Below are 17,482 nucleotides of genomic sequence, written 5' to 3' on the forward strand. Positions count from 1 at the left end.
CCCAAACTCATGCTTTTGAAATTAACCTACAGCCTTCCTTATTGTTTACTTGTTGGAAATAGGTTGTAAATATTAAATAAAGTTAAAAAATAAATAATTACATTGAGAGAAGAAGTAAACTTTGATTGGTTATAAACACTGATTTGGTTGTAGATAATAATGCACCAGACTGAAATCCTCAATGTGGCAGAAGACGAAACTGCCTGAAAAAAGTAAAAGTTAACTGTAGAATATGCAAGTAAATTAGGCTAATAATTTTATGTAAAATTATAATCATTTTACTTTAAAATTCATTGCGTTAATAATAATTAGAATATATGTTAAGGTTAACATAATATATGTTTCTGGAGCATATAGTAATAGGAATGTTTTCATACTGAGTTGTTGGCTACTCTGACTCTGTTTAGTAATTACATTGGCGATTGCAAATGAAATGAAAATGGCCGTGTCGTGGGTGTGAGTTAGAATATTGGTGTTGGTGTCACATGGTCTTTAGTTGGTTATTGAAATACTTTATAGTTTTGTCGTGTTTTGTACTTTGATAAGTGATTTGTAGTGTTATTTCATAATTTGCGTAATAAGTTATCGAAATGGCTGCTATTACTATGTTAAACCCCAAAGCCGAGTTTGCTCGTGCTGCTCAAGCTCTAGCTGTTAACATTTCTGCAGCAAAAGGTATTCAAGATGTTATGAAGTCTAATTTAGGTCCTAAGGGTACAATGAAAATGCTTGTCTCAGGTAGTGGTGATATTAAAATAACTAAAGATGGCAATGTTTTACTTCATGAAATGCAAATTCAACATCCTACTGCATCTCTCATAGCTAGAGCTTCTACAGCTATGGATGATATGACAGGAGATGGTACAACCTCAACTGTTCTTATTATTGGTGAACTACTTAAACAAGCAGATCTTTACATTGCTGAAGGTCTACATCCACGTATCATTGTTGAAGGATTTGAGAAAGCCCGCACAAAATCACTAGAAATCCTGGATTCTATGAAAATTCCAATTGAGATTAAGAGAGAAAACCTCTTGGATATCACTCGAACCTGTCTACGCACCAAGCTATCAGCTCAATTGGCTGATATCTTGACTGATATTTGTGTTGATGCAGTCCTTGCAATCCAAAAGAAAGACACTGAATTAGATCTCCACATGGTTGAAATAATGGAAATGCAACATAAAACATCAAGCGAGACATCTCTAATCCGAGGTATTGTGATGGATCATGGTGCGCGTCATCCAGATATGCCAAAACAAGTGAAAAATGCTTATGTCCTTGTATGCAATGTAAGCATGGAATATGAGAAGAGTGAAGTAAACTCAGGATTCTTTTACAAGACTGCTGAGGAACGAGAAAAAATGTTAGTGGCTGAACGTGAGTTCATTCTTCAGCGTGTTGAAAAGGTCATTGCTTTAAAAAAGAAACTCTGTGATAACACAGACAAGTCCTTTGTTCTCATAAATCAACAAGGAATTGACCCACTTTCTCTGGACATGCTTGCTAAAGAAGGAATTCTTGCTTTGAGGAGGGCTAAGAGAAGAAATATGGAGCGACTTACCCTTGCTTGTGGAGGAATGGCTATGAACTGCTTTGATGATCTTCAGGAAGAGCATTTGGGCTATGCAGGTTTGGTTTATGAGCACATATTGGGTGAAGATAAGTTTACGTTTGTGGAAGAATGCAAAAATCCTCTCAGTGTCACCATCCTCATCAAAGGACCAAACAAGTACACGCTAACTCAGATTAAGGATGCTGTTCGGGATGGACTACGTACTATAAAGAATGCTATTGATGAAAAAGTAATAGTACCAGGAGCAGGTGCTTTTGAAGTAGCTGCTTCACAGGAGTTACTTTCCTTTAAGGACACTGTGAAAGGTAAGATGAGACTTGGGATCCAAGCATTTGCAGAAGCTCTACTTGTTATTCCAAAAGTACTAGCTATCAACAGTGGCTTTGATGTTCAAGACACTATTGTCAAACTTCAAGAGGAGTACAAAAGCAGTGGTGGTCCAGTAGGGTTAGATATCAATTCAGGAGAACCATTGAAGCCTACAGATGCTGGTATTTATGACAACTTGGGTGTGAAGAGGCAATATATCAATTCTTGTACTGTTATAGCAAGCAATCTTCTACTTGTTGATGAAATCATGCGAGCCGGACTGTCATCTCTGAAAGGTTAAAACATCTTTGTGACAATATCTATTAGGCTAGTATTTTAGCGAAGGTATATAATTTATTAAAAGTAATCCAACTCTTAATTGTATTAGGTCCACTAAAAAGCATTAAATTAAGTCAGGCGCTGAAATTCTGCAGGCTAATAAATTTAAAATTATTAGCCTATTGAATATTGGATTTAAAGTAAGAATTTGGAAAGTAAAGAACAAAGTATGAAAATATTGTAAGCCCTATAGGAAATTTAATGAGTTTGATTACTTTCAATAAATTATAGATCTACATTAAAAACTAATGGATAACGTTGAAATAACTTTGTATTATTTAATTTAACATCTTATGTTCAATGTTAATTTTTTTTGTTCTTTCTTCTGTAATAAAACCTCAGAAACAAATTTACATTAAACTTAATTAACACATAACACTAAATCACAAGTATTTAAACATTGACTTATTTAATTGAAATGTATTAGAAGTAATGCTACGCTTTATATTAAAATTCTGTTTGTATACGTGCAAGTGTTTAATTCCATGATCACTATTTTAATCTCATTTCAGTCCTCATAATCATTTGGCTATTATTCAGCATTCCATTTCTTAAAAATAGCCTAGCCTAAGAAGACCAATATGGTAAGATGTTAAAATAATTTTAATAAAGAGTTGATAGATTAAGTAATTAATAAACATTGCTTCATAAAGTCATAATACCATAAATATTTGTGTACGGATGTGGACCAGTTAAAAATTAAAAACCCGAAAAACTCAATTGTCCACACACACACACACACGTATAAATATATATATGAGAGGTGTGTGTGTTTCTTCCTGGTATTTAATTTTTAGCTGGCATGAATAAATGACTAATTTTAGGTCCACGCTTTTGGCTATATACATATAACACATGCAGCTGTATATATATTAGATTATAAATAAATGTGTATATATATATATATATATATATATATACAATACAATACAATACAATGGCACAAAACAGTTTAATGAACAATAGTTTGTATCAACATGCCTCTATATTTTATTAGATTATATATTTCATGCCATTGTTATATTTGAACACTGTTTATCCACTTTACCTAAAACAATATACAACTCATTGTTTGAAGTTTATTTTTGATGATGGAAGGATTGTGAAGGAAACAGTATTTTTCTGGACATTTGCTATCGTTCAGTGATACAAATAAAATTAGTAACTAGACTACGTTTTGTGATCTGCAATCTGATCTCTTCTTGAGGTTAATAACTAACCTAACATATAATTACAAACTAGGTTAAAATAAACAAGTCATACCAGAGAATTGTGACAGGTATAAGTCAGGAATAACAACCACCATGTTGTGTGTCAATTAATCGTTCTAGGGGACCAGTGGGAATCAGGAGTTTCTGTTTTGGATTAATAACAAACTAAGGAGGGGCCAGGGTATAGTATAATAAGCCACCACCAACACAATTGATATTCGTGACTGTCTAAAAACATAGAAATCAAAATTTTGGACCAAATGAATAAAAAACTATCTATATTTATAAAATGTTACAAACAAAACAATAACATTTACACTTACCTTTTGATATTTTCAATGATAAACTTGTCTGACTCCTAGTAAAACGAGAAATACACGTACATAATTTTTCTTGCTGCCATTAGTCAGTAACCAAATATGATTTCACTTTGATTTAATTCCCAAACAAGATTTTACTATGAGTTAATTTTGGGTGATAATCTCGAGATGATTTACATTTTAGGCTTTTTAAATCGTATTATAATGAAGCTATACTTTTATATGTAAAAGAAATATAACCGTTTCAGATTACATTAAAATAACTAAACTTTATCTCAACTATATTTAAGCAGTGTAGTACTTACAATTACTTTAACCAATTGAAATGGTATTTCTGCAGGTACTGATGCCGTCTAAACTATATTTATTTATTAAAAAGTTATAGTTTTTTTGATTTCGACTAAAATAGAACATGTTTTTGGTATATTCATAATACCTAATTTAGAATGTTCAAAAAAAGTCTTCTCAAGTTCGTTTGTAGTAACGTTGTGTTTGGTCCAACTCTTCCACCTTTAATTCTAGTTTTATCTCCTCATTACAAACAGATACTTCGGATTTAAAGGAGCAAGGTCGTTATTTTGTAACTATTTAAAACATTGTTGAATGTTTAAAGATACATTTTGAGACAGTAATTGCATGTTAATCGCTATTGTTCTTGCCGATGTCACTAACCTGCTCAGTAAGTAAATGAAATACAAACAACTGGCAATGATTAATTATTATGAATATAGGTCAGATGCTGTAATCGATAGTATCAATATTCATAATCGATAATCAATGTTTGATTGTGTTGATGGCTGCTTATTACACTGCAGCCTTAGGTTATCAGCTTACATGTAAAAAGGGCAGGAATTTGAGTGAGGAGAAAATAAACAATAAATGCATTTGAGGAGAATTTAAAAATTTTCTTATTTACTCTTGCCTGTATTTCGTCGTTCAGGCTATAGTTTCTAGTTGTATATTCATCTTTTTTTCCTATTTCAGTCTTGTTTGTCATTTTATAACCGTTTGGATCATTTGGTTGTTGATTTTTGGTTGATTGTTTCCTGATTGGTTACTGTACATTTTGCTGCTTAGTTAAAGGAAAGATGCCATTACTCATTTTGTGGTGTTAGTGAGTGATATTTTTGTTTTGTGAGAGCACTTTGAAGTAGCCTACTATTATTGTGTCAGAATTGGGCAGAAAATACACTGTTATCAGTAATTGTGAACTTAACGACCAGAAGGGTAAAATACGAGTTATCATGTGATATTAATCTATTGCTATTAACCTCCTGAAAAATACAATATAATGTTTTAAGGGTTCCAAATGACAATACGAAGTTATAGAACATTAAAAGTGGAACTACTTTTCTCGTGTGGAGTAATATTTGGTCGGCTGAAATGCAAAGTGGTCTAAGTCATACAAACCTGTTTCTGAGATAATTGATGTTTTTAGATTTTTTGCAATAATTTTGTAATGACTGACTTTAGTTAAACAATTATTTTTTTAGTTACTTTTGTACAATAATCTTTTATTTTTTAAAGCATATATAACGTTTTTTTAGCGTGTTTTTTCCTTAACGCTATAGCCAAAAAAACGGACTTAGGACCACTTTACCTTAAGTAAGTTTTAATACCAATTTTAATTAAATTAGATGGGTAAAAGTGGTCTAAGTCAGGACTTAGACCACTTTACCATAAAACGTGACTTAGATCAACTTTGGCTTACGTTAGTTGATACTTTTTAGCTATCTGGGAAAATGAAAAATAAAAAAAAAAACTGGTAATAATAAAAAGTAGCTTACTTTTATTACAGTTCAACTTGTATAAAAAAGACATGATAGGCCTACATCAGATAAATGTTTTTTTTTAATCAATGTTTTCGTCTTGCTCTGGTTCAGCCACCTCTTCCAGAAGTCTAATGTCCTCAACATCATCACCTGTGATCAAGTTATGGTAGAACTCATGATGAACGGGTGGAATATAGTCCAAAAAGGTCTAATATATCCCTTTTCTTCTCTTTAGTCACAGGACGGGGAGCATTGTACAAGTGACTTTGTTCAATCAACCCAACAGGTATTTGGTCATTGTTTTCGATTTTTCTTTGTCTTTTGTTTCGACCAAGCGAGAGACACTGATTTCAAACTGTACATCTTTCTGTAGAGTTTCCTTGTAGAAAAGGACAAAAGGTTTCTTCTCTGATAAATCTGATCCCACTGGGTTTTCAGCCAGTTTGAGTTTTCCTTTATCAAACGTTCACTGACCGTTTAGTTACAGCATCAACTAACTCCATGGTGGAATAGAAGTCCTCTCTGTCCATTTTTGTTAAGTGAAACGGATTCTTACTTCGGCATTTCAGGATGGCCTCATTCCACTCATTTGGGGAATAAATTACCTGTAGCTTTTTCTGCGCCATAGGGAACTCGATTGAAGCAAAGTCCGTGTCATTTGGTAAAAATGAATGGCCACTTACCATGTATTTCAAATCAATTACATCGATAGACGTTTCCATCTGTGTCAACTTTTGCATAGCAAGAGCAAAGTTCCAATTTCTGTTTTGTCCAGTACATGTATCGCTGTACATAACAATATGTTTGCAATCTTTAGCCCTTGATAGCAAGTGCTTGGTTACGCAAGAACTAATCTCTTGGGAACCACGGGAAGCTTGGGTTTCGTCCCATGTGTACATAAACCCTAACCCATTTTTTAGTTCGTGACACCCTAAATTGTACAAATACATGTTTTTCGCTTATAATAAGCTATACCAGTAGTAAGTCTAGGAAATGGTAAAGCTTTTTCTAGGTCAAATGTGAACGCATAATAGTTTGGATCATCTTTTGATTGCTTTGCGTCTTCGTCCTTTGCTGACCTAGCAGCTTCTGCTTTTCTTAAATGCAGTTCATGCATTGCTTTCAAATGTTTTTCCTGCTCATTTTGTAATACGTTCAATTTATTTTTAAACACATCGCATTTTCCGCAAGTATCTTTTAGAGGGGAATGAAAATGTAAGTTGAACTCAGTGTTTAAATGTGCGACGATACACCGCCTCACTGACAGGATCGCCTTTCCCATTACAGTATTCTAAATACGACTTGTACATAGCAGTGATGGTCAAGTGTGATGGTAAATACTTTCTGTTAGGGTTTTGAGTCCTAGTATAATGCGATTGGTACGCAGGAAAAGAGAATATATGTTCCCTAACAACATTCATACGATCAACAGCAATTTTGTTGGCTGGAACATGACAGCCACGTTCGTCCAATCCAGGTGCTTTTCCATCTTTTAGCTTCTTCAAGGATCGCGTCAATCGACCGTGGCTGATCTGAAAGGTGTCAACAAAATACTGTCTACAAACATTGATGTTGTTGCCATCCCACATTATGAATGTAAAAATGGTTGGACGAGCTCTTGTTTGGGCGGGAACCATCCTTGGCCGACGACATTTTGGGATTTCTTGCTTAACCAAGCCACATAAATAGGCATTTTTGCAATTTGAAAGATCCCAACTTCCAAAAAACTGAAAAAAGCATGTTTCCTTGTTTCTTCATCAATGTTATTGTCACATTTCTTTTTGCACAAGCACGGAGTATTTCTAAATAATTTTGCTACAAACTGTTTTACCTTTCTCTGTTTTATAGGACGAACCAGAATTCCTTTGCTTCTTTCTAATTTGTCGCTTGCTTTCTCTTCTTTGACGTTTTCGTGTCCTTTTGGGTGGCTCTTCTTGAACAGCAACTGGAATCATTTCATCATGTCCTTCGCCATCACCATCACCAGCAGAATTTTCAGGGTTTTTCCAGAGTGCCGAGAGTCATCTGTAACAAAAAACACATATTCGTTTTTATACAGATTGAACTATAGCTGTACGCTCTAAAAAAAAGTAACCTAGTAATGTGTAGATCTAGGCCCAGCCCCGGTACAAGTTTTTGAGGTTAGGTTCATAATTATTATTTTCTTACCTGAACTAAATTCATCAGAAGGTTGGAAGTCATCTGATCCTGAGTACTGAAGAACGCTAGGCTCACTAGGTGTATCATCGTCTTCCATCACCGTGAACTTTATAAACACAACAATAATTGGCAAAAGAAAGCAACTGTTTCAAGCCTCAGCTGGTATGACAAGTGAATGAAACAAATCGATTTCAGGCAAACTGGTCTAAGTCTGACTTAGACCACTCTGCCCGCCGAATATACAGCTGACATCAGTCAGGGCACAGTAAGCTTCTGCGCTCTAGCGGATTTTTAGGCGAACTACGACTTGGGTCTCTTTGCCATAAAATGAAATCAGCTGCTGGCAATCCAAATATGACCATAACTCAAAATGACAAAAAAAGTTACTTAGACCACTTTGCCTTTCAGCCGCCCATTTCATTGTTCTATTGGCGTCATGTGGTCTTGTTATAATAGTAGGTTAATAACGCGAATCTTGTTTCCGGTGTGGATAAAAATAAATTTGAAAATAATGAATACAAATTGAACCAAACTTTCAACTAACAAATAAATTGTGTAAAAACCAAACATAAGTTTAATGAATAAGCAAAACTAATGTACGATTTATTTATTTATTCTTCCAACGGAATTACACCAGTAGTACACATAATAAGTTAAAAAGAGTATAAATGATTAATAGCACTAATAAAGTATATATATATATATATATATATATAATTAAATAACAAACAGTCTCAAAATAAATAATCAACAAAACTGTGAATTAGTAATAAATGTAAGTTAACAAATAATCAACAAAAAGGTAAAAAAACAAAGACAATAATAAATAGTTAAATATAAAAACAAGCAACAGTAATAAATGTGTAGTGTATGAAAAGAACTAAATAACAACTAAGTAATAAAAAAATTTGACAAATGCAAAAGTAACAATATATAACTAGCAACATGCAAGAAAAGATAAATAATCAGGAACACGCGTAAACATAAATAATAATCAACAACATCTTAAATAATTTAACATTAAAATAAACATTAACTAAATCCACTACATGCATACCAGTGCTTGCGTGCAGGGGGGTTAGGCTACTAGTTAGTTATTTACAAGGGAAGCCACTTTTCTTCTGAATGATTGAAAAAGTCAACATGTGGAGCAGCATCACTTCCAGCTCAAAGAAGTCTAGAGAGACCGCTGTGGTAAGCTTAGTAAGTAGGATGGTAGCGTCTACGGAAGATGGTCATCGAACGAGTTCCTCTTGAGATGGAGAAGTCAATGCCACTGAGGAGACCAGGGCAGTCAAGCAGTCCATTTACCATAACTTTGTATGTATATACTATCTACTTGCATACTACGTGGTAGCTTCGGGTCACATCAAAATAGCTTATCTCGATTTTAAAATAACACACTATTACACAACGAACTTATACTCAAACTCTTTAAAACACAATGAACAATTTAAAGGGAATAAATGAATTTCCTAATACTTTAGCTACTCTCGTAATCCAAAATCAAACATGTAAATAAGAATGGTATCTATGAGTCAGTGAAAATTACTGCATGGGACGCTTGTTGATGGTCTACTAAGCTATTCTGACCATTAAACACTCAGATAAGCTATCGGGGGTACCTACCAAGGAGCACATTACACAAATATAACCACAAATTGACATTTACATTTCAATTTAAAAAACAAAAGTTATTTATAATTTGCACAACGTAAAGCCATATATATTTTTGTCCAAAAGGAGGGTTAGAATACGTTAAGAGCATTGAAATTTTGTTAAGCTTCTCCAGCTGTTAACCTCACTGACCCTGTTTTCCTTGCAGTTTATCATGAGATTTGAATCAAGAATCTTTATTGTCGGCCCACAATAACTGCATTGACAATGTCATCAGATGGTTTATACATATACACAGTATAACACCAACATTAAAGAATAAAATAATACATACTACATACTTATGGTAAATAGTACAAGTCACAAAGCATAAAAACTAAAAGAATAAATTGTCTACATTACAAGAAAGCATTTCGTCTACTGTATAAAAAGCTTTTTGTCTTAACCATTTGAGCAAAGCATTTTTAAATTTTGTGCAAGGAACATCTTTGGCCGTTTAAGGTAGCTTATTAAATAATTTTACACCAACATAAAAGTATGTGTGCTGGGTCTTAGTTAGCCTAGTGTATTCTAAGTCAATAAGGTCTCGATATCTGGTGGAATAATCATGACTAGAGTTTCTAAGACTAAGTGTTTCAAGATTTTCTTTAACAAACATTGAACTTTGAAATATAAACATACAAGGTACAGTAAGAATATTATGTTCTTTAAAAAAAAGGTTTACATGAGTCACTAAAGGCTATATTGAAAATTGTGCGTAAAGCTCTCTTTTGGCATAGAAAAACCTCCTTAGCACCAGTTGAATTATTACCCTAGAGGAGAGTTCCATACAGAAGATGTGAGTGGAAAAGTGCAAAGTACGCTTTTAATAGCAATGTGAAGCTAGTACAAGTTTTGAGTTTTTTTAACACAAAAATTACTCTGGATAAACGGGTACAAAGAATGTCTGTGTGATTTTTCCAGGTAAGCTTAGTGTCAAGGTTGATTCCAAGTAGCTGGACATCCACACTTTTTGGTGCACTGAATCAAGTGTGGTGGCCATTGTCCTCTTGTTATAAAGAATAATATTGTTAAATGAGTTTGTAATAGTATATTTATCCTTTCAAAATGCCTCTTTTCGAATTTTGTTGCAGTATAGTAAGCGGTCACCACTACAATCGAATCAAAAGTACCAAATTATCAATTAGAAATACCTAAACTATAGAATACATAAGGGTGCTTGCTTAGTGTGAAGTTGCATAGATAGTGGGTGGTACCCACTATGCCATACCAGCTAACTAAGTAGCACAGGGCGTAGAGGGAAGAGGAGTGTATCTAATTTCCGATTAAGTGGACCTTTCACTGTAATATCACTCTGCCTAACTTATTTACACCAAATTTACATTAGTCAGGTCTCACTGAGTTCGTTGAGTTGTTATTTATTTTTGATTAGATTCACACAGAAAAATCATGTCTGCTTGGTAATTCTAATACTATTACATTTGTTTACTAAACTTATCAAGTCTTTAATTTTGGGCAGCAGATTACAACATTGGGCCAAGTGGTGTATTGTATTATATTGGAGTGCACACTGTGCAACTTTGGCTACAAGAGTGAGTATGTTTACTATGCTTTCCTTTGTTCTGTGCCTATTCATGTCTCTTCTCAATTTACACTTTTAGAGTAGATCTGGTATTGATTAATTGGTAAGCAATATCGTTTTCATCCACAGTTCTATTGTGGAAAAGTAAAATACCTGTTTGTGCTGTAGTGTTACCTTTCCTGATAAATATTCATTTAAGTCAAGTATTTTGCAGATTTTTAAATTTGTAAGAGTTAGCGCTTTATTAACTGTTTTCAGGACAAGGCTTATATTTTCAAACTGTTATTTTAAATCCATAATGTATATAATTTCTTTCATCCTCACTTCCGTGTGTCACTTTTGTTGTAGGATTAATCACAAGTCTGTTAATGGGGTAATAATGGGTTAATTAATTTGAAATACTTATAGAATTTCAAGCTGGATTCAGGAAATTAAATTCTACAGTGGATAATATATTTATTTATCCAGCATGGTTCATTTGCGCTTGGTGCAGCCACAAGGAAAGCGGTTTTGTTTTTTTATTTATTTACAGCTGCGTTTGACAACATTGTGAGGGGGGCATTAATTTATGTGTTGTCATGAGTGGGGTTGTCAACGCAGATGCTAAATGTGATAAGAAATTTGTAGGAAGGAACAAAAACTTGTGTGTGGTGCACTGAAGGAGTTCAGCACGGCACTAGAATTGAGATAAAGCTGTATTCTCAGTTCCCTACTGTTCTCTGTTTGTCAATGACCTGACTGGGGCCCTGGAGGGGGCTGTAGTTTTGGTGGTTACCAAGTAAACTTGTTGCTCTAAGCAGATGATATGTTACTAGTGCCAACAGGAGCCAGGGTGCAGCACATGATCGCAAATTTATAGAAATACTGTGATAATTGGAATCTCAAAGTTAACTTGAATAAGTCGAAGATCATGGTATTTAGAAAAGGGGGCAGACTGAAATCAACTGATAAGTGGTGATATAATGAAGACAAAATTGAGATAGTAATTAGCATAAATATCTGGGGGTGGTTTTAGTTCAACGTTGTCTTGGGAATTACATTTTAATAAAAAGGCAGAATGGCAAAATTTGCACTAAATTCAATTTCGGAGAAGTTTTTTAATAACAGTGTTCCATTAATCACCAAATACTTGTGTTACAATGCGGTAGTAAAAACTATGTTGAGTTATGGTGCTCAGGTCTGAGGATATAGAAACCGATGAATTATAATCAGTGCAATGATTCCTTATTTGGAAAATTATCTCTGTTGCCAACTATCACCCCAAATTACATTCTGTATTTTAAGTCATCTTTTGTAAAATTACATTTCTATAACCTAAAACTACATAAGCAAGGTAAATACATTATCATTTTCTAAGTTTACAATCAAACCGCCTTCCAAATTATTTTTGTAAAATTAATGTAGAAAAAATATTTGTTGGTGTCATGAATGGAAAAAGTATCTCAAAAATGGATGGTCCCGTTAAACTTCTGGTTAAATGATGTTGAGTGCGTGCAATTACAGCTTACGTTGGCAGTGGAGGCAGCATGGACCAGCTGGTGGACAGAGCTGAAGGGATGGGCACGGATCTCACAATACCTGACACTCAATCTTGACCTCAGCAACAGGAGATATCTAACTGATAACTATCATATTATTATAAACAATATCATGGCTAATGAAGGCAAAGGCAGAGTTTATTGGTCTAAATTACAAACCATGTGGGAGGGTCGAAAATTCAATTTCAAAATAATAGTATTTTAATTAATGCTTTAATAATACAAATAATAAACTAGTGTCTCCTTTAAACACAAAATAATAATGTCAGAGTAATATTTTTAATGATGAATGATGACTTTTAAACAGTAAACTTGTATTACATATTTATTAACAGAGGAAAATCGTTTATTAGTTATTTTATACAATTTCGCTTAATATTTTCAAGAGGTTGAGTTGGTATAAAAAGTAGACCTATCCGACAGACAGACTTTTCTAGTCTAATGTTGTAAGGGGCTAAGATTAATTTAAATTTAAATTTTTATTCAGGTTTATCAACATTGGTTGTATTTATACTTATGGAGTGTTGCTAATAATAAAGCACTTTTTCTATTCTATTTATATAACTCTGTGCAATTGTTAACTCATACATTTATTGCAAATCTATATCATGTTAGTTTTGCTCAACTCTAAAACGTTTTTAGCGGTATTTTTGTGCATTTCAATGGTATTATAATGGACAATTAATTTTGCACTGATGCAGTTTCACTATTATAGTGATATTTTTGTTAATAATTGTCCTCAAGAATAAGTAGTCTTGCATATTTCTTGTTTGTTTTTTTTTATCTTAAATATTAAAAAGTAACAAAGTAATTAAATATTCAGTTAAATATTTGGTTATAGAATATAAATATTATGTGCATAATTGATGTTTTTAAAAACATCAGGTAATTAATTTATTCAGACAGCAAAAAGTATTTGTAGCAGATTGGGAATAAACTGAAGGAACCTTTAAATTGCAAATTCTTTTCACTTAGTCCAGTGCTCTGTATGATAAAAGTTAGGCTTATAATTCAATCCCCACTATATTAGTGTAGCAATCTGACAGGACACATACTGCATATAATATCCCATCTACATTACGAATTCAGTTCAGTCTTGTAAGGGATGGGAGCCATTATACACCTTATGCTCCTAAGTTCTATGGGGACATCTAAGAGTGCCTGTTTGTATCCTAAGTTCTACGGAAACAGTGTAAGAGTGCCTGTTGGTATCCTAAGTTCTACGGAGACAGTGTAAGAGTGCCTGTTGGTATCCTAAGTTCTACAGAGACAGTGTAAGGGTGCCTGCTGGTATCCTAAGTTCTACAGAGACAGTATAAGAATGCCTGTAGATCAAGTAGATTTTATGATTCGAGACTGATAGTTGTGGAAGAGCGTTAAAACCCAGGGTAAGAATAAAAATATGTTTGCGATAGTGGCCAAAGTTTTCAGAGTGGGATTGCTTATGACGCAGGCATAGACAATAAAACATGCAAAACTTGTCCTAATGTCTTGAAAAACTTCTTGGTAAAGGAACTGATTGGATAAATTTCCAACTTCTGCTACTAATATGAACCTTGTAAAGACAGTGGAGTGCAAGATTTTGCATACCCATTGATTAGTGACCTCGGCTGATGGTAAACCTCGAATATTTACTCATAAAAACAGTTCTAGCTAAATTCTCACACTGGCCATGTGGACTAAGGTTTAAAGAAATGAGCCTGTATTTTACAAAAAAGTAAAAATACTACAAACTAAATTATTTTTAAAAGTTGTAAAAATAGAATAGAATTTAACTTCTGGATTAAAGGGACTGGTATGATTACTTGTAATAATATTACAGACCATTTGCTATCTTCAGGTACTATTTATACCTTTGAATGGCAGTCCACTTCCGCTCTTATTTATCTTTTTTAATGTTTTTTAACACCTGAAGAAGAGATTAGATTTCAATCCTTGAAACATAGTGTTATAATTTTTGTAATATATAATGATGGCAAATGTCCAAAGTCCTATTATCCTTTAAAATCATCCATTGTGAATAATAAATGTTTTAACGCCTCCACTGCAACACTTGTCATGTACAGACTTTTGGACAATCGGTTAATTACCAGTAAGTGTCCACTACAGTAAATGTGTTTAGCTATGATACCTCTCTAGCTACAATATATGTTGTCAACACCTCCACTAACCTCCAGCGAAACCTGTCATGTACCAAAATTTGGACAGCCGGATAATTAGCAGTAACTGTCCGCTACCAACAACATGTTAAACAAAGAATTTAAATGGAGTTAAGTTAAGTAAGTAGTGGTTTACTAAAGATTCTCCTAAACCTTTACTAATAAAACAGAGCTTTTTTTATCAAAACAAAAAAAGTTTGCCCTACAATTAAACTTTCTTCTATTTAATATAAAACACCACAAACACTCTTAAGATTTTTTGGATAGTTGCTCAAATAAATTTTATAGTGATTCTCTTTTTTTGCAGCCAAAGCATTTTGTGTACACCAACATTTCCAAAAACCGTTGTCATAGTGTCATTGAGGGTACTTTGTTTTCCTGCAACCTTATCTCTTCACCCTTAAGTTCTTATTTGTAATGCCAGTACACTGTATAACCACTCTCAATGTGAAAATTATATTCAATAAATAGTTTCTTATGAGAAGTGAAACGTATCATAATGTGTTCTTCTATATAACGTAATTTTAAACTTTAGCCCTATGATAAAAGTGTAGATATGGTATGCAGAATGGGGTGGATCATCAGCCTGCTGTAATCTCAACAGAATCCTTATCAATAAAATAACACATAAAGGGACTAGCCGACCTTCATCAAGGGAAGTGTTTAGACAGGTATAAACAACACTTGGCCATCTGACAGTTACATTGTTGGCCTCTACAATGTTCAGGTAATTCTTCATGTCGACAATCTCAATCTTGAAACGAACTAGGATGTTCACACCTACAATACAAAGGCATGCATCAATGCTCCCCTGACACAGGTCAGCTCTTTTTGAGAAAACTCCTACGCACATCGAGTGTAAACTGAAGATCCTGTTACCACGTAATCTTCAAGGTTTGAGAAGAAAAAAATCTCTCATGATAGAACTACAAAAATACCTTTTGGACAGTATATGTATACTTTTTAATAAATTCCTGAGCTTAAGAAAATGAAAAATAACTTATGCTTTGAGGTGAATCCATTTCTTATGTCATTGTATTTATAATGTATAAAAATACAGTAAATAAATAAATCCTGTGCCCAGCCTTGTTATGCATTATTCAGATTCTTTGTTGGATTTTATTATTTATTAAGCTCTTTTTTCATATGTGAATCAAACTATATTTCTATCCGAAGATTGGCTATTCGAACTAGCTGGCAATACAACTAATAGGCCTATGCCTAAGCTTTGGTGACTTAAATTTTTAATAACATTGTTATAAGTGATTTTAGTCTCAAAATATTTTACAAAATTTACTTTTTATATATACAAACCATACAGAAGTTCCTAGATCTTGGAAGAATTTCCTAAGTATGTTTAACCCTTTGAGTACCAAACGATTATTACAGGGGAGAGAGTGCAAGGTCAGTGCCAAGCACTTTCTTGGTATCCTGGTATCCATATATATATATATATATATATATATATATATATATATATATATACAGGGTGATTCATGAAGTTCTCCCCCCACTTCTACAGCACATTGTACTAGTAAAAATAATGAAAAAATGTTATATATAAACATAGGTCCGAAAACGCTTCGTTAGCGAGTTACAGCTAGCGAAAGATTTTCGCCTGAATTCCTGGGTAAAGAGTAAAATAAAGCCATACTGAACTTTTGGAAAAGGTTAATTAAGTAAGAAATATCGTGGATTCTTATGTATTTTTTACCTGATAAAGCTAATAAAATAGGTTTCAGAACTATACCTGTAGTATTTTTTGAGGGATTCAGGGTTAAATGCAAAAAATTGGGGCACGAAACAATGTTTTTTTAAGTTTGATGTACAATAACTTTGTTACATTGGTAATAAATACTTAAAATCAACAAACATTAATTGTAGAGAATTTAATTCTGAGAAAAATTGATATAATCAAAGTCTAAAATAAAACATAAATAAGTACCAAAAATCGATTTTATTCAGTATAATACATTACTAGTTTTAAGCAAAATTAATCAGGTTGGGCCAACCGTACGCACCTTTTTATAATAGATGTTCGAAAATGAGGCCATCATTATCAATACATTTTGCAGCACGTTTGTGTATTGCTTTTGTTGTGTTTCTTAATTTTTCAGGACTTCCCTGTAATCTGCACAGCCGAATCCATAATACGGGCAATTAATTCATCACGAGAATTCACTTTTGTCTTGGTATACAATGTCTTTCATCCATCCCCAGATGCAATAATCCAATGGAGATAGATCTGGTGATCTTGGTGGCCAAGGGTGAGGCCCTCCACGACCAATCCAGTGTCCAGGAAATTGATGATTTAAGTAAGCAGAAACGGCACGTGAAAAGTGGGGAGGTGCTCCGTCATGCTGGAAGTACAAATTTTGTCTGAGATGTAAAGGAACATTCTCTAACAGCTGCGGCAACTCTTCTTGAAGGAAATGCAAATAGAACTCAGCATTTAGGCGTCCAATCAGCCGATTGTGCAAAAGGCCACACCAGACATTGACGCTAAATCGGTGTTGAATGAAAGTTCTGTTCCACTACCTCATGTGGATTTTCTTCTGCCTGCCCATGAGTGTTCATTGTGCAAGTTATTGACACCATCCCGAGTGAATTGTGCCTCATCCGTAAACAAAAATACGCTTGTAGAGTTGATTATTAATATTCAAAAAAGTTGCAAAACTCCAAGCGAAGCGGACCATCCCCTAGCTGTAGATGTTGAACCTTTTGTTTATGAAAACGGATAAAATTTGTTTCGATTAAGTGACCTCCACACCGTTGACTGCGAAACTCCTATCCGCCTAGAAATACATCGTGTACTTACACCTGGACTGCGATGAACAGCATTAATACAATATCATCATCAAGTTGGATAGCTCGTTCATAATTGGTTCTAGTACTTGGT

General features: G+C 33.7%; 1 protein-coding gene across 1 annotated transcript; it reads left to right on the forward strand.

Annotated features, from left to right (window-relative positions):
• The first annotated feature begins 415 nt into the window (after nucleotides 1-415).
• LOC124358415 (T-complex protein 1 subunit zeta) lies at nucleotides 416-2,690 on the forward strand. Its single transcript, XM_046810714.1, has one exon. The coding sequence runs from the start codon at nucleotides 591-593 to the stop codon at nucleotides 2,184-2,186; it is 1,596 nt and encodes a 531-aa protein (XP_046666670.1). The 5' UTR covers nucleotides 416-590; the 3' UTR covers nucleotides 2,187-2,690.
• Nucleotides 2,691-17,482: the final 14,792 nt, after the last annotated feature.

This window comes from Homalodisca vitripennis, chromosome 1 (assembly GCF_021130785.1).
Source record: "Homalodisca vitripennis isolate AUS2020 chromosome 1, UT_GWSS_2.1, whole genome shotgun sequence".
NCBI classification, from domain to species: Eukaryota; Metazoa; Arthropoda; class Insecta; order Hemiptera; family Cicadellidae; genus Homalodisca; species Homalodisca vitripennis.